This window comes from Mustela nigripes, chromosome 2 (assembly GCF_022355385.1).
Source record: "Mustela nigripes isolate SB6536 chromosome 2, MUSNIG.SB6536, whole genome shotgun sequence".
In the NCBI taxonomy this organism is placed as follows: Eukaryota; Metazoa; Chordata; class Mammalia; order Carnivora; family Mustelidae; genus Mustela; species Mustela nigripes.
The window spans coordinates 138560991-138579746 of record NC_081558.1 but is presented as its reverse complement, the minus strand read 5'-3'; the positions used below and the strand labels follow the sequence as shown (position 1 = coordinate 138579746).

Sequence of the window (18756 nt, the reverse complement as noted above, 5' to 3'; positions counted from 1 at the left end):
CCTCTAAGTGTCATTATGAATATGAATCTAAGACTCCAGTATTGTAAAATGCAGCTTTGAACAAATTTTGGATGAAGAATCCCTAACTAATTTGGGAAAATTTAGATGAATATAAAAATACTTACAGATAAATAATTGTTTTTGTATGTTTATTGGTAATAGTGAAACTTTTTAATGCTATAATTTTCCCCTCTTTAACATTTTCTGAAAAATTTCAAACTGACAAGTTAAAAGAAATTTTAGTCAGCATTTAGGTATACCACCTAGATTCTACTCTTTACTTTTCTTAAAAAAATTTTTTTATAACTGCTTTATTGAGATACTCATATATCATAAAATTGTGCTGTATAAAAGGCACTGTTCACAGTTGTTTTTAATGTACTCACATATTTGTACAGCCATCAAACACAGTTAATTTTGGAACATTCTCATCACCCCCAAAATAAATCCTGTACCTTTTAGCAATCAGTCCTCCTGTTTCCTGGCCTGCCTTTCTCTCCCAGCCCTAGGCAACTACTAATATGTTTGTCTCTACAGATTTGCCTATTCTGAACATTTTATATGACTAGACTCTTGCAGTATGTAGTCTTTTGTGACTGGCTTCTTTTATGTAGTGCAGTGCTTTCAAAGTTCACCTTTCTTTTGCATGTGTTATTTATTACCAAATTTATTACCTTATTTATTACCAAATAATATTCTGTTGTATGGATATACCACCTTTTACTTATTCATTCATCATTTGATGGACACTGGGTTTTTATACTTTTTGGGTATTATGGATAATGCTGCTATGAATATTCTTTTTTTTTTTTTTTTTAAAGATTTTATTTACTTATTTGACAGAGATCACAAATAGGCCGAGAGGCAGGCAGAGAGAGAGAGAGGGAGGCAGACTCCCACTGAGCAGAGAGCCCAATGCAGGGCTTGATCCCAGGACCCTGGGATCATGACCTGAGCCAAAGGCAGAGGCTTTAACCCACTGAGCCACCCAGGCGCCCCTGCTATGAATATTCTTGTACAAGTTTTTGTGTAGACATAAGTTTTCATTTCGTTTTGGTATATACATAGGGATATAATTGCTGGGTCATGTAGTAATTCTGTGTTTAACCTTTTGGTGAATAGTCAGACTGTTTTCCAAAGCAGCTGCAGTATTTTACATTTCTGTCAGGAGTGCATGAGGTTCTAATTTCTCCACATTTTTGCAACACTTGTCTTTTGGATTATAGCCATCATAGTGGGTATTAAGTGGTATCTCATTGTGATTTTGATTTGCATTTCCCTAATGACCAATGATGTTGAACATCTTTTCTGAAGATTTTTATTTATTTATTTGACAGAGAGATCACAAGTAGGCAGAGATTCAGGCAGAGAGAGAAGGGGAAGCAGGCTCTCTGCCGAGCAGAGAGCCCGACTCAGGGCTCCATCCGAGGACCCTGAGATCATGACCTGAGTCTAAGGCAGAGGCTTAACCCACTGAGCCTCCCAGGCACCCTGTACATCTTTTCATGTGCTTATTGTCCATTTGTATATTTTCTTGGGGGAAATGTCTATTCAAATCTTTGCTGATTTTTGAAAGTAGATTACTTGTCTTATTGAGTTATAAGAGTTCTTTATTTTAATGATTTTTCTTTTTATTATTTTTTTAAGATTTTATTTATTTATTTGACAGAGTTCACAAGTAGGCAGAGAGGCAGGCAGAGAGAGGAGGAAGCAGACTCCCTGCTGAGCAGAGAGCCGTTTGTGGGGCTCGATTCCAGGACTCTGGGATCATGACCTGAGCTGAAGGCAGAGGCTTTAACCCACTGAGCCACCCAGGTGCCCTAAGTTTCTTTTTTTTTTATAGCCTTTTTTTTTTTTTTTAAAGATTCCATTTATTTATTTGACAGACAGTGATCCCAAGTAGGCAGAGAAGCAGGCAGAGAGAGAGGAAGGGAAGCAGACTCCCCGCTGAGCAGAGAGCCTGATGTGGGGCTCTATCCCAGGACCCGGGGCTTGTGACCTGAGCTGAAGGCAGAAGATTTAACCCACTGAGCCACCCAGGCGCCCCTAGTGACAAGTTTCTTAACAGAAATATGCCTTGCAGATACTTTCTGCCATTCTCTGGGTTTTTACTTTCTTAATGGTGTCTTCTAATACACAAAAGCTTATAATTTTGATGTTCAACTTATTTTCGTCACTTGTCTTTCAGTATCTCATTTAAAGAGCGTTTCCTTTTTTCCCCCCCCGAAGTTCTTTTTTTTTTTTTTTTAAATTCCAGCTAACATATAACCTAATCTTAGTTTCAGGAGTAGAATTTAGTGTTTTATCATTTACGTATAATTCTCAGTGCTCATCACAAGTGCCCTCTTTAATACCCATCACCCATTTAGCTCATCCTTCACCCTCCCATCTAGCAATCCTTTTTGTTCTCTATAGGTAAGAGTCTGTTTTATAGTTTGCCTCCTAGGAGCATTTACTGATGACCTTAAATCTTGTATAATTGCCTATGTTTTCTTCTAAAAGCTTTGTAGCTTTAGCTCTTATGTATAAGTCTTTGATCCATTTTTGTTGTGAGATCCTAAGTTATAATATATATAAATTATAATTTATGTAAGTTACAGCATTTTCATGTTGTTGCATTATTGTCATGAACTGTGAGATATGGTCCTCCCAACTCCCAACATCTGATTGGGTGAAATAAGGCACCAGACTTACAGGTTAGTCTGAGGAGATAACCTTTTAAAAGGAAATTAAAGGTAATTAGGAATAAAAGTATAAACTTTTAATGGACAGTTAGTTGGATGCTTAATCCACTTAAGTGGATTTCACCTGATAGATTTTGGTTTTGTAATGGAGTGGCTCTTAGATTTGAAGTTTGGCCTTGTTTTTGACACCATGGCTGAGCTCGACCATCTGGTGCTCCTGAAGGCTGAGGGTAAACAATTACTTATTGTAACATTGTTTTTCAGTTTGTGGAGACACATGATTTGAAAAAGGTCACTAGTAAGTATTTTGTTTTGCTTGTTTTTATTGAGGTAAAATGTTCATATGCAAATTGTATAGATCTTTAAGTGTACAATTTGAATTTTGACAAAAGTGTATACCTGTGTAACCACTACCCCAGTCAAGATAAAAACCATTTCTGTTACTCCCAAGTTCTTACATGTCCCTTGGTTCCTTCAGCAGTAACCACTGTTCCAATTTCTATAGTCAGACATTAGTTCTGTCTGCTTTGAACTTTATATAAGTGGAACCATATAGTGATTTTTGGCTTCTTTCACTCAGCATAATGTTTTTGAGATTGTTCTATGTTACTGTATCAGTAGTTCATTTTTATTGTTGTGTAGTATTCCACTGTAGGATATGCTAGAATTATTCCATTCACATGTTGATGGCCATGTGGACTGTTTCCAGATTTTGTGGACATAGATGTTCATTACTTTTGGATAAACCTAGAAGTGGAATTACTGGGTCAGAGGATAGACCCTAATAGGTTTTGGTATTTTTATTTTGTACAGTTTAAAATATTTAGGTTATAATAATCTTGATGCCCAGAAGAAATAACCATTGGTAGAGTAAAATAAACTTAAAAAAATTGCATCATAATATTTTGTTCTTAAGGGTATTTTCAAATGTACCTTGTTCAGCTGTATTTAAATGGAAGTAGGATGTGGTTTGTGGGCAGACAGGCTACTTTTAGATTGGCTTTATAAACATGTATCAGTAGGAATGAACAACTTCTTTATTTAATAATAGCAAAAAACTGGATTTTAATTTCTTTCTTTCTTTCTTTCTTAATGCAGCCTTGGCATTAGTGCAGTATTTGCATATAAAAACTATTTTCAGGTGTTTTATAAGAACTTTTCTGTCTGTTCGTGGTATGGTAAATCTTGGGTTCACCAGGCCTACCTCTCCAGAGGTTAATTAATAGTGGTTCCTTTTCCCTGATGTCTTTCCTTCATTAGTTACCCTCTTAAAAAAAGATAAGTATGCATTTATGTTTTAAATTTCTAAAGCTAGAGAGTCAGTATAATCTGTATCTTAAGGACAAGGTCAGAGAGAGCTAAGCATGATTATAGCCATTTTGAATAATTTTGCCCTGCATTCTTAGGTATTTCTACTATATATGGTTGGGGAAAGCATTCTTAGGTATTTCTACTATATATGGTTGGGGAAAGCAGAATCATAGTATGTTACAGATTGAGAACCTGCCATGGATGCTTTGGTGTTAAACACTTTTTGTAAAATTTCACTTTAGGTGGTATTAAAAATTTTCAGAAGGACATGTGAGTTAATTTAGTACTGACAAGTTTGTGGGTCAGCTCAGCATTGCTGAGCTCCACTACTGTCACCTGTCTATTGGGACTACTAGGTTGATGGTGTTTTCATAATGGCAGACGCACAGGATGCAAGTAGAATCACCATTTCAGCCCTTATAGTGGTCAAAACAAATCTCATGGTTGAGCCCAATGTCAAGAGTGAGGAAATACATTCTGCCTAAAACAAGATAAACTGCAAAGTCATATGAGGAATGGCATAGATATAGGGAATAGTGAAGAATTAGGGCCAATGATACAATGTTACATATAGAATATAAAAACATGCATAAGTTGGGGTGCCTGCTTGGCTTAGTGGGTTAAAGCCTCTGCCTTTGGCTCCAGTCATGATCCCAGGGTCCTGGGATCAAGCCCTGCATCGGGCTTTCTGCTCAGCAGGGAACTTGCTTCCCTTCCTCTCTCTCTGCCTGCCTCTCTGTCTACTTGTGATCTCTGTCTGTCAAATAAATAAAAATAAAATCTTAAAAAAAGTTGTTTAAAAAACATGCCTAAGTAGAGGCTTTAAATATAGTAAAAAATAAATAAAGTAAAGGCTTTAAATATAAAGCGCCTAACCAGCTAAACAGATGTAAGCAAGTGGTCAAACTTCTTTCCTATACATATACATAAAATGAACTGCTGCATGACTGTTACCTGTATTCAATAGTTGCACCTCGAGTTTTTTATATATATCATAAAAGATTTAGACTTTTTTGAGAATTATATACCATTTACAATTAAAAAGGTATGAACTAAATTAGTTTTTGGTATTTTTTTAAGCTTTCTGCATGTTTAGTCTGACACTTTTAAGTTAGTTTTTGATCTGAGTTGTCTAAGAACTGTTTTTCCACATATCATCTATGCCGTCAAGAGTTTTGATGATTCACCATTTCTTGAGAGTGCTCAGTTACTTCTGGAGTTTTTTTCCAGGCCATTGATGACTCATTCTGCAAGTTTTGATGCTAGTACTTCCTTGATCTTACCAGAAGATATCAATGGAAGTTTTTTAGGTAGTAACCAGAATTCGGTCCTTCTTCAGGTGGTTTTTTAAATGTTAAAGGGGTGCACTTGTCCAGCGATACTACTAGGGTAAGAGGCCACTGTACTCTCCAGGGGTCTTGCTCAGTGTTTATAGAATACATAGAGAAATGACATACTTGGTGAGTTATATAAAGCTTCAGAATGTCTATTCTAGATGAATTTCAGCCAAGCTCAGCTATATTTCTTTTGCTCAATCCTTGGGGCATCTTTCTGCTTTAAGGGAAGTTTTCTGAGACTCCAGGGAATCTCTTTCCCTTGAGGGATTTTATGTCAAATTGTACGTAACGATGGCCATGGCAGTGACAGCTGTGTCATTGATCTAATGGAAAATTTAAGATACAGTGTGATTTTAGAGATGTCTGGCTTCTTTCAGTTGGCATGTCTGAGATTGATTTGTCCATGTTGGGATTTTTCAGCTAAAGAGGACATTACCCTCTGTGGGATCATGGGGGTGTTTAAATAGCGGTTTAAGTTAAAGATTAGATCAAGGCCTTATAGGGCTTGCAAGGTATTTTGGACTTAATTGAACTTTATTCTGAGGGGAAATCGTTGTAGGATTTTTAAGCAGGGGGGAGGACTTAAAATCAGATTTTTTTTTTTTAAACTTTTAAGCACGTAGACTTGTTAACGAACTGATCAAAGTCTGGATTATCAATAGTGGAACAAAATGACATTGTGTCCTTGCCATTGTGTTTTATTAGGAAGAGGCATAGTTACATCACCAGTGTAAGATTGTTGCCAAAAGTTTATCTGGAATCTAATCATAAGGCAACAGATAGATCCTGGTTGAGGCATATTCTACAAAAAGCTGATTTGAATTTTTAAAAAAATGTCCATGTCCTAAAAGACTGTAAAAAAGTGAATTGAATAGATAGTTCTAGATTAAAGGAGACAATGACATGACAGTGTGAGTATAGAGTCTGTGGTTTTTGATAGGGTTCTGGAATTAAAAACAAAACAAAACAAAACAAAAAAGCCAGGGGCACCTGGGTGGCTCAGTTGGTTGAGTAGCAGACTTTGATTTGGGCTCAGGTCATGATCTCAAGGTCCTAGGATTAGGCTCCAACCTCAGTGGATGGGGATGTCTGCTTCCGGATTTTCTCTCTCTGTGTGCCCCTTCCCACACTCTCTTGTGTGCTCTCGCTCTACAGTCTGAAAAATGAAACAAAACAAAACCATAAAGGACATTAGTCGTGACATTTAAGGAAATTCGTGTGTAGATACCATTAGTGTTAAATTTATTGGGTGTGATTGTGTATAGTAGTAATATAAGGGAATGTCCTGTTGGTAGGAAGTAAGTACATGCTGCGAAATTTTTTTGGAAGAGAGGTATCTATAATTTATTTTCCAGTAATTCAGAGGAAGAAGTATATATAGATAGAAATAATGCAACATTATACTGAACGTTACTACTGTTGAATTTAGGTGGACAGGGGGGTTTATTGTGGCATAGCTTTTTTAAAAAGTTTATTTAAATCTAAAATTTTTTGAGTTTATTTTATTTTATTTTATTTTATTATTATTATTATTGTTTTGTAATCTCTACAACTAGGGTGGGGCTTGAACTCACAACCCCAAGATCAGGAGTTAATATGCTCTTCTGACTGAGCCAGCCAGGCACCCTATACCATATTTTCAACCTTTCTGTAGGTTTCTGTAGGTTTAAAATTTCTCAAAAATAAAAAAGGCGGGTAAAACACAAGCATATGATAAGGTCAAGAGCTGGAGAGTCTAACTCTTTGACTTAGTCCTTTAATTGAAGGCTCAAACTTCATTCAGCATTGTATGTAAGATGATAGTTTCTTAAGAAAAACCTTCAGTGGAGGGTATTATGCTAAGTAAAATAAGTCAATCAGAGCAAGACAATTATATGATCTCACTGATGCCAGGAATTTGAGAAACAAGATAGAGGGTCATAGGGAAAGGGAGGGAAAAATGAAACAAGATGAAACCAGAGAGGGAGAGAAACCATAAAAAAGACTCTTAATCTCAGGAAACAAACTGAGGGTTGCTGGAGGGAAAGGGGGTGGGAGGGAATGAGGTGGCTGGGTGATGGACATTGGTGAGGGTATGTGCTGTGGTGAGTGCTGTGAGTTGTGTAAGACTAATGATTTGCAGACCTGTACCCCTGAAGCAAATAATACATTATATGTTAATTAAAAAAAAAAAAAAAAACCTCCAGTGAAGTTTGTTGACATTTCTAAAGTACCTAAGGTGTTAGATAATTCTGTGAAGAAAATGTAATTTTTCCTGAGTTATAGGTGTGGTGAGATTATATAAGTAAATATGCTACTTCTAGTCGCCTTCTGGAAATGAAAGGATTATTCTGGGTAGTTGAGTATTTCAAATGACTAAAATGTCTCTGTGTGTGTGGTGGTGGTGGTGGTGGGGAGGGGGTCTTAAAATCTCTTTTAATCCTAAAACTTATTTTGGCAACTGAAGTTTACTAAAGTGTCTTTTTGAAGAGCAAATACCTGAATAAGTTTAGTACTGATGAAATTCAACTTCCAAAATCATTTATATAGTGTAATGCTACTTTTCTCAGACATCTGCTGAATGTTATTTCATTAATGTAAGCAAACTTTCTAAATTATTAAAGCTTACTTCTTTTGAGTACCAAAATATTAAAAATTAAGATAACTTTGAAGGTAGTCTTCCAATATAGTGAATATTTACCCACTTTAATTTTATAGTGTTAATTGTTTTGGGGTTTGAAAGGCCTACATTTACCTTTTACTTCTGCCATTGTGTCCTTAGGCAAGGGATACAGTGAATCTCATTTTCTTCATCTGTAAAATAGAAATACATATCATTATGAATAAGATAATATGTAAAGCACATGAAATACTAGGTGTGAAGTAAATGTTAGTTCCTTTTTGTTTTATTTTAAAAATTTATTATAAAATAAAACATGGATACAGAAAAGTACACACAACAAATGTATAGTTGAGTGAATTATGAGTCGTGTGTGCTTTTTATCCAAAATATTGTAAGGTTTGTTTTCTTTAAAGCCCAGTAATTTGTTAAGGATATATGTTGGTACAGGGAAGATTAGCATGGTCCCTGTGCAAGGATGACCTGCAAATTTGTGAAGCAATCCATATTTTTCCGTTTGCAGCTGTGTGGATGATGCTAGAGAGTGTTACGCTAAGCAAAATAAGTCAGAGAAGACAAAGATATATGATTTCACTCTTATGTGGAATTTAAGAAACAAACGAGTAAAAGGGGAAAAAAGAAAGGCAAACCAAGAAACAGACTCTTAGACTCTTGAGATTGGTCATTCTGGGTTCATAGTCTAATTTTGATTCATAATTTTTTATGCCTCATATAATTTTCTTAATATCTTTTAGTTCATTTAGAAATTATGCTTTCCAGTTTTGATCTGTTTCCCTTTTTGGCTTGCTCTTGTAGAGATGTTTTTATTCCTTATTCTCTCTTTTTTATTTTGAGTAACTTTGTATGGGATTTGACTTCTAAAATTTGTTTCTCTTGTATGTGAATATAATTTTCCTGAGTTTTTAGAAGGAATTTCAATTCAGATAACTTTTATGGCTTTATAGAGCCCCCTCTTCCGTTAAAATTAAGGCAGCTTGTTTTCTTAGGATTCCTTGCTCTGATTCTTCCCCCTATTTTAGTTAATTAATTAAGTAATTAATTTAAAATATTTTATTTATTTATTTGATTGAGAGCTAACCAGGGAGAGCGGGAACACAAGCAGCGGGAGTAGGAGAGGGAGAAGCAGGCCTCTCATTGATCAGGGAGCCCCATGCAGGCCTCAATCCCAGGACCCTGGGATCATGACCTGAGCTGAAGGCAGATGCTTAGTGACTGGGCCACCCAAGCGCCCCTCTTCCAGCTATTTTAGTTTGACCCTTCTATTTCCTTCTTCCTTGCCCTTGTCCTGCTTAATTTTGATTCTGCTCCCAGCATTTGGTCTTCATTTGTGAGCCTTGTTCTAGAGGGGAAACTGGCCCATTAGTTGAGGAGGTTCATGGGGATTAAACTTCCATCCCTTTAAGCCTTACCTTGGGTCTCCTACTACCCATTGTACTATTGGGTATGCACACCTTCTCCCAGTGCGACTGCTGTAGTCGAATGGGCCCCTGTGCTTTCTTTTCTTTTCTTTTTTAAAAATAAAGATTTATTTATTTGAGAGAGTGTGCATGTGTAGGGGGAGGGGCAGAGCGAGAAAATCTTTGAGCAGACTCCCCACTTGAGTCTGTATCCCAAATTGGGACTTAATCCTAGGGCCCTGAGATCATGACCTGAGCTGAAAACAAAAGTCAAGGGCTTAACTGACTGAGCCACCTGCCGCCCCTGACCCCTGTGCTTTCTACTGAGTCCCTGTTAGACCATCTTGGAATTCTTTTCTCAGAGTTAATTTAGTGTAACTGGGTGGTTTCCCAGCCAAATGCTGTCACACTGCAGTTTGTGACAATGGTAGTTTATTCCTACCAGATTGTATTTGGGGAGATAAATTGTCATTTAGTTTTTGGTTTTGCTGTCTAGTTGTTCAGTGATACCTGGAAATTCAGGAAGATCCAAAAATGATTCCATCTCCATTTTAGGATAATCTGTCAGATTCTTTTGCTTTATTTGTTAAATTAGGGTTTGTTTTCTTAATATTGTTTATTGATGTCTTAAAAGATAAGTTTATGAACATTTTTTACTTTTTAAAATTAAAAATTATCTATTTATTTAAGATTTTATTTATTTTTTTGTCAGAGAGACAGTGAGGGAACACAAGCAGGGGGAGTGGGAGAGGGAGAAGCAGGCTCTTGGCTGAGCAGGGAGACAGATGCAAGGCTCATCCCAGGACCCTGGGCAGACGCCTAACGACTAAGCCACCCAGGCACCCCCATTATTTACTTTATTATTATGACTTGAGTCAGTTGAGGGGGGTGTGAACCTTTTAGGCTTTTGTGTTTCTTTTTCTTTTAAGGATTTTATTTGTAGGTAACCTCTACAACCTAAGACCAAGAGTTGTATACCCTACAGATTGAGCCAGCCAATTACCCCTGTGTTTACTTTTTAATTGTATACATAGATAATAGATTTTTCTGCTGTATAGTGTTGAATTTTGTTTATCTCTACTATTGAAGTGGCTAACAACTTATTTTCTCATTATGGTCCTTTTTCTAATCTGTTAAGGTTTGGAAGTCTATCAAACTTTTTAACTTTGAAGTAGGAGTAAATGGAGTTCAGGTTTTGAAGGAAAGGAACTTTTGCTTACGTTATAGGTGACCCTTTTGCTTTTTCTCCCTGAGTTGTTGAAGTTTGTGCCATATAGGCAAGTTGATGGCTGAGGTAGAAAGAATGTGCCAGGGATTTAGTATTTCCTCAATGACCTCTGATGTCATATGATTGAACATTTTCAAAAACTGGTGAGAAAACAGTATGTTTTTCTTTAAAAATTTAATTAGGTAAAAATAAGTTGATTCAAAGAAATACAGATGACAGTCTTCACTATATAATAGTAGAATGACCATAACAATGATTGTGCAAGCTGAAACCAGGAGAAGTGATTTCTTTCTTTCTTTTTAGAGAGAAAGAGAGAGCATGTGCATGCGCGCACGTGCGTTTGCACACATGCAGAAGAGTTGGGGGAGGGGCAGAGGGAGAATCTTCAAGCAGAACCTTGCTGAGTGTGCAGCCTGATGCAGGCTTGATCTCACGACCTATGAGATCATGACGTGGAGTCATGATCTGACACTAGGAGTCCGACATGTAACTGACTGAGCCACCCAGGCACCCTGAAAATCTTAAGCAGGCTCCTGGCCCAGCACAGAGCATGTTGCAGGATTCAGTCTCACCACCTTGACATCATGACATCATGAGGTGAAATCAAGATTTGGATGCTTAGAGGCACCTGGGTGGCTCAGTCGGTTGAACATCTGCCTTTGGCTCAGATCTGGGATCAAGTTCCACATTGGGCTGCCTGCTCCACGGGGAGCCTGCTTCTCCCTCTCCCTCTGCCTGCTGCTCCCCCTGCTTTTGTGCACTCTGTCTCTCAAATAAATAAATAAAATCTTAAAAAAAAGTCTCTGATGACTAACTGACTGAGCCACCCAGATGCTCACCATGCAAAGCAATTTTAATCAGTGGAAGGATTACGATGTTTGGGACCTTTCAAATATTTCATTAAAACATTAAATCTTCTTGTTAATTATACAAGTATAGAGAAATAAAATACAGTGTTTAGTATAAGTTAAAACACAGTGAGAATTGTTTACTTTGTGAAATATGAATCAAGAGTATTTTGAACGGTGCTTTCCTTTGCATCTTTTCTATGCCTTGTTGGCTTTTGACTTTTTATCCTTTACGATTGAAATGTCATGAAATATGTCCAAGAGTTTTTTTTTTTTTTAAGGTTTTATTTATTTACTTTTGATAGAGAGAGAGCATGAGTAGGGTCAGTGGCAGAGGGAGAAGCAGGCTCCCAACCGTGGGAACTGTTCCCAGGACCCTGAGATCATGAAACAGACACTTAACCAACTGTGAGTCACCCAGGCACCCTTCCAAGAGTTTCTTTAATGTGAAGGATTTTCCTGGAGTTACTTTCTCTGGGACATTGTCATCCTTTTCATCACGGTTGCTTTGCTCATTGATAATTGATGAATTAACCAAGTTCCTCTGGCTGCACATTTAGAGGCACTCAAACCACAGCAGTGTCAGCACTACCATGGCCAGCAATTTCTTCTGTAACTTCATTCACAGTGGATTCATAGTTCACTTCCAGTGTCGAAGTTTTCATTTCTTTGCTGTACTTTCATTTTTGTTGGTCTTCCCCCGCCTTTGGATTATCCATAGGTGTAAAATGTCATGTGGATTTATCACTGGGCAACAAGTAGGTAATATAACTGTTCTCTTGCTATTTGTTTTATAGTATCCAATTGCAATAAACTCTAAAAGAAAGGACACATTAATCATTGACCATCATATTTGTTATTTATGTGATGATTTATGGATTGAAGAGCTGGATTGAATATGGATTGAATAGCGAAATTTGTACTTAGTGTAATTACAGCTAATATATGGTAACTGAAATTTGAGCCTTGTTGCAGACTGATGTTAGTTAACTAACCTTGATATAAACTGTGATAACTGAAATTTATTCATGTCAGAATCATGCAAAGTGAGAACTCTGCCTACAATGTAAAAAACAAAAACAAACAGGTTGTACTAATTTGGCAAAAACTTTGACAGTGATAAAGGGACTGAAATCTGCGAAATTTACATACTAACAAAGTGGTCCTTCAAAAACACTCTTTAAAAATTTTTATTTTTAAGTCTCTATAGCCAACATGGGGCTCAAACAACAACTATGAAATCAAGAGTCATGTGCTTCATTGACCAAGCCAACCAGGCTCCCCAAAACTTTCCTTTCTTTTCTTTGTTTCCTCTGCTCCCCACTTCTCCTCCTGCCTTCTTTTCCCCCACTAGACATGGAGCTCCTTGTAGGACTTGAACTTCCTATCCCGAGATCAAGACCTGAGCTGAGATTAAGAGTTGGACACTTAACTGACTGAGCCATCCGGGCACTCCAACACTTTCTATTCTTTATAAAAAAGTAGATTAAGGAATTTTAGATAAATTCTTTAAAGAGTAGTATGTGCGTTTGTGTGTTGACTAAGGACAGAGGTCTGAAAGGAAAAAGTTTTAGCATTTCTTGCACTCTAATTTATTTAATGAACTTCTTTCTGTGATCTGATTTTTCTATACTGTTCAGTATTCATATGATTAAAATCTTCATTTTTGTGATCAGAGTAGTTCTTTCTGGCCTGTGGTTTTGTTCCTCTCACAAATCGTCCTCTATAAGATAGCTGTGATTGTTGCTTTTTTCATTACTGTAGCAGAAATGTCAGTGATGTGAGGTCTGCATTTATTTTTTCTTATAAATGGAAAAGGAAGAGACATGGATACAGATACATAATTTCAGATTTAATAATACATAATTTCAGATTTCAGATATGTAAGTGTCTGAAAGACAGGTTTATGCTTTTTTATGTGCAAATTTTATAGCTGAAGGGGGGGAAACCCCAAAAATGTTTATTGTAAACATTTAAAACATACTGAAGAGTATGAGAAGGAAAAATTGTAGGTTTACCTGTAACTCATTGCTTAGACACAACCGCTGTTAATATTTTTGTGTGTATCTGTTTGTATGTTTCTTCTTCATGTATGTATATACATTGTTGATGAAATATTTTCAAATGGGATTAGATTATATGCTTCCTGCAAGTGTTTTTTCAGAGTACATACATGTTTTTAAAGTTTTGTCTTATGTAAAATGTACAAAAACAGAGTAGAAGCTAGCTGAAATAAGAAGACTGTGTATCTATCATCAGCTTTGGTGATTTCAGTGCATAGGCAAATAGTCTTGTTTCATCCACATCCACCTACTCTTAGAATAATTTGAAGCTAGTTCCAGGTAACTATTCCAGCACATATAGTTAAAAATTTTACATTTTGCCAAATTGCTTTCCAGAAAAAGCCTTATTGATGTATAGGTGACAGAGATAAGATTAAAAAACCTTTTTAAAATTCTAATGCTATGGGTTCGATGCATATATACATATAGATATAGATATAGATATAGATATATACACATATACAGATATGTGTATATATATACACACACACATATACACACATACATGTATATGTGTGTGTACATGTATCTATATATAGATATAGCCTTTTCTTCTGGTAAAGCAAAAAAATCCTAATGAAGTGAATTTGAGCATGCTTATATTCTGGCAGCAAACTTCAGTTCCTCATCAGTATATCCCTCATAGGAATGCTGTGACTGTTAGATAGGATGACCATATATAATTCATGGTTCAAGCTAGGATGCTTTTGAGATTCAAAGGAGGCCCTGTTAGTAATAATGCCAGTATAGCAGGCATAAACTAGGACTATATTTTGGCATAGCTGGGTTGTATGCCTATCACGTTAGATAATATATCTAAGATGCTTTTATATATAAAGTGACTATATTACATAGTCAGTAAACGCTGGCTTTCGTTAAAGTGTTTGTGTATGCCCACGAACGGATATGTATAAGTTAATAGTTTTTTGGTTCTGTATGTTTTTGGAGCTGACAGTGACCACTTTTTTTTAAAAAGGGGCTCTAATTGTTATAACTAAGAGGACATTTTCTTTAATATTTGCAGCTGGAGAATGCTGGAGGAGACCTTAAGGATGGCTGCCACCACTATGAAGGAGCTGTTGTCATTCTGGATGCTGGTGCCCAGTATGGGAAAGTCATAGATCGAAGAGTGAGAGAACTGTTTGTGCAGTCAGAAATCTTTCCCTTGGAAACCCCAGCATTTGCCATAAAAGAGCAAGGATTCCGGTAGCCCTTTCACTTCTATTTTCTATGAGATTGAGCTTAGATTGTGGAATTTTTTATTAATTTGCTTGAGCACTGAATTTTTTTTTTTTTTTAAAGGTAAATTTTGAGAGAGAGAGTGCGTTTGAGGTAGGAGTGGGGAGAGTTGTTGGGGCAGAGAGGGAGAGAGAATCTTAAGCCAACTCCATGCTGAGTGTGGAGCCTGACCTGAGGTTTTGTTTCAGGACCATTAGATCACACTACCTGAGCTGAAACCAAGAGTCAGACACTTAAATAACTGTACCACTAAGGTGCCCTGGGCACTGAATTTTTTTAAATGAAAACAGGACATGAAATGGTTTTACAAAAAATTTTCTTCTATAGTTCTGATTAAAACAAAATTAGGGGAAAATTTTTTTAGTTAAAAAGATTGCCTTAGATGGAATTGGGAGGGAGACAAACCATAAGTGACCCTTAATCTCACAAAACAAACTGAGGGGTGCTGGGGGGAGGGGGGTTGGGAGAAGGGGGTGGGATTATGGACATTGGGGAGGGTATGTGCTTTGGTGAGTGCTGTGAAGTGTGTAAACCTGGTGATTCACAGACCTGTACCACTGGGGATAAAAATATATGTTTATAAAAAAATAAAAAATTAAAAAAAAAGATTGCCTTAGTTTTAATTGCATAGTTATAAGAACTTCTCATTTGAATATTTTATATTTTTGGGGATTTTGGGGTTAGACTTGAATTTGGTTATTATGGTCATTCATTCATCCCAGAACATTTGATCAAAGGAATATATACAGTGGCTAGAATACCTAAATGAGAAGAATTCTATGTTCACTGTGTTCTTTTGCCTCTATCCCAAGAGACTAAGTTTCTTATTTTCTTCTTTTGAAAGATTGTATTTATTTATTTGACAGTGACACAGCAAGAGAAGGAACACAAGCAGAGGGAGAGGGAGAAGCAGGCTCCCCGCTGAGCAGGGTGCCCAGTGATGCAGGGCTCAATCTCAGGACCCTGGGATCATGACCTGAACTGAAGGCAGAGGCTTAAGGACTGAGCCACCCAAGCACCCCGCAGGAGACTAAGTTTCTAAAATTATGAAGGTTTCTCAAGTCTAATATAAGGTCTAATTCAATAACTTACATGCTCAGAACTAGTCAAAATGACAGCCAACTTATATTAGTTTCTTCCTTTAACAGTTTCTGGTTAACGCTATGCATTTTCTCATGGAATAGATGCTCTTTATTTATTAGAGTGTTATCAAAAGCAAACAACTGCAGTTGTAACTTTAATTGGTTCTTAAACATTAATGCTCTATTTCTTCCCAAATATAGTATATTTAATTTTTCTCAAAAACATAATTTTTTTCCATTAGAGAATGGTTAACATTTAAAGACTTCATAGACCTGTTTATTCTGTGATTCTTGTTCTGACTTCTAAAATAGAGTGAATTGGAAAGCAGAAAAGAAATTTAACTGTGTCGTAGTCTTAAGATACAGTTAAAAACAGTCATCTCTTTTAAACTGTAGACTCTTTAGAGTAAGAAGGGACCCTTGAGCTTCTCTAAGGGAAGCTGTCTCATGTTTGCCAGTGAGAACCAGTTTTAGGGAATCGAAAAACTGAGAATTCTGAATGGCTTTGTCATATCTAAGCTCCTTCATTCCTTTCACTAAAAAAAAAAAAAAAAAAAAATCTTCAGCAGACTACGCCATGCTAAATGTTTAAGAATAAGGTAGCCAAAAAGTGCCTGCATGGCTCAGATGGTTAAGCCTCTGCTTTTGGCTCAGGTCATGATCCCAGGGGCCTGGGATTGAGTCCTGAATCGGGTTCCTTGCTCAGCGGGGAACCTGCTTCTCCCTCTCCCTCTGCTGCTTGTGCTCTCTCTCTCTCTGTCAAATAAACAAATAAAATCTTAAAAAAAAGGTAGCCAAATACTTGGTAATAGAATGCTAATTGCTTTTCCTACCACCTGATTATAAACAATTCCTAGGTCCTGCTTGTGTCTTTTTGTGTCCGGCTTGGGTTCTTTCTATGTAGGAGTGTAGGAGCTATAGCCCTGTGGCTTTGCTTACTATACTCCTGCCTGCTAAGATACCTAGTTGATCATCCTTTTCCTAGAATATTGGTATTATGAGAGGAGAGACCTCTTAACCTACTTGTTTTTAGAAGTTTGACCTGCTTCAAATTCCTACCTGGAATGCCTTGTGGCTTTATTGGCTTTGTAATTGAAGTTAGTTTCAAAATAATTGCAGGGTAGAACTAGAAGACTCAGAACGAGTCATTAGCTCTTCTTGAGAGTTATTGAGATAAGAATTTTCATAATTGGCTTAAGTACTGCTTGAGTTTCATCCTTCACTAAGCCCATTCCCTTTTCTTTTTAATAGTCTTAAGAACCTTACAGTCCTGAGTTGTTTAGCAGGTTAATGAGGGATGCTGGGCAGTCCCATGGTGGTTATCTTTTATAAAACTTAGTATAATATACTGAAATTCAGAGGTCTTGTTTATTAGGTATGTTTTATGGAATTTAGGTTATGCATTTTTTTTTAAAGATTTTATTTATTTATTTGACAGAAATCACAAGTAGACGGAGAGGCAGGCAGAGAGAGAGAGAGGGAAGCAGGCTCCCTGCTGAGCAGAGAGCCCGATGCGGGACTGGATCCCAGGACCCTGAGATCATGACCTGAGCCGAAGGCAAGGGCTTAACCCACTGAGCCACCCAGGCTCCCTAGGTTATGCATTTTTAAAGACCTAAGTTGCATATCTACCCTTAAGGCTAACTACACCCTTTTAGGATTGTTATCTTTAAAGATATTACATTTATCATCTGAGTTAGTCTATCTCCTGCAAAAGAAACTAAAGACAACCAACAAACATGATGAATAGCATAATTCAAGTTAGCAATACAAAGCTCAAAGAGTAGGGCCTTTGAGCTCACTTGAATTGTTATATTTTTTTAAAAATGTCCAATCTTGCTGAATAATTTTTATGAATTTGACTAGTACATCATTCTTCTGGATGTATTATAAGCCTATAGTTTGTGCATGTGTGTGTGCTTTTTAAAAGATTTTATTTATTTATTTGACAGAGAAAGACAGTAAGAGAGAGAACACAAGCAGGGGGAGTAGGAGAGGAAGAAGCAGGCTTTCCGCTAACAGAGAGCCCGATGCTGGGCTTGATTCCAGCACCCTGGGATCATGACCTGAGCCGAAGGCAGCCACTTAACAACTGGGCTACCTAGGCGCCCCTAGATTGTGTGTTTTTATATGGCAAGCAGCTGCTAATTATAAAGTGAGTTGACTAAATTTGTAAGATTTTGGTTAGATATTAAAATGCATTGTCCTTTAGGAATGTAGATAAATCAGGATTCCTGCAAAACTGAAATCTCAAATGAGTTCGAGGATACTTTAGATTAAGTGATGAGCGTAGGTATGCCTCTATTGTATAAGAGGGCATGTGTGGCAGACTGGTGAGCAGTAGTCAAAGGTTCAGGTCTCTCTCTGTGATTCCTGTTGTTTGTAGCCATGAGTGAAGGTCAAGTGCTCCTATATTTTTTCCCCCCCTTCCTAAAGAAAACCCAGAAATCTGGATTTTTAAATATATTTTTTTAAGATTTTATTTATTTATTTGGCAGACAGAGTAGGCAGAGAGGCAGGCAGAGAGAGAGAGAGGAGGAAGCAGGCTCCCTGCTAAGCAGAGAGCCTGATGCGGGGCTTGATCCCAGGACCCTGGGATCATGACCTGAGCTGAAGGCAGGGGCTTCAACCCACTGAGCCACCCAGGCGTCCCGAAATCTGGATTTTTATGTAAAATCCTTTGAGTGTATGCTGAGGACCAGATTAGATCTGTCAGTGGCCATGTGAAGAGCATAGTAGGCCTCAGTTTGGAGACTTTTCCGTAATAACAGTTCGACTCCGAAGTTAACCCATAGAATGCTCTATAAATTATAATCTTGTGAAGTTAGAATACTGATCTGGTTTCTGAGAGAATGCCATATGGGCAAAATTCATTTATTAGCTCCTTTTCCTGGGTCTCAGGTACAACTGTTGGGAGTGCTTGATAGGTTTTCAACGACAAAGTTAG

General features: G+C 37.1%; 1 protein-coding gene and 1 non-coding gene across 2 annotated transcripts in view; both read left to right on the top strand.

Moving 5' to 3' along the window:
• The window catches only part of GMPS (guanine monophosphate synthase), a 68536-nt gene that overhangs the window by 6072 nt on the left and 43708 nt on the right, over positions 1–18756 (top strand). The window contains exon 2 of the mRNA XM_059391686.1: positions 14513–14694. Within this exon, the coding sequence (XP_059247669.1) occupies positions 14513–14694 (182 nt within the window). The remainder of the gene's footprint in view (positions 1–14512; positions 14695–18756) is intronic.
• Positions 8340–8444, top strand: LOC132012705 (U6 spliceosomal RNA). The gene has a single exon (XR_009402700.1). It is a non-coding gene; the product is annotated as a U6 spliceosomal RNA (small nuclear RNA).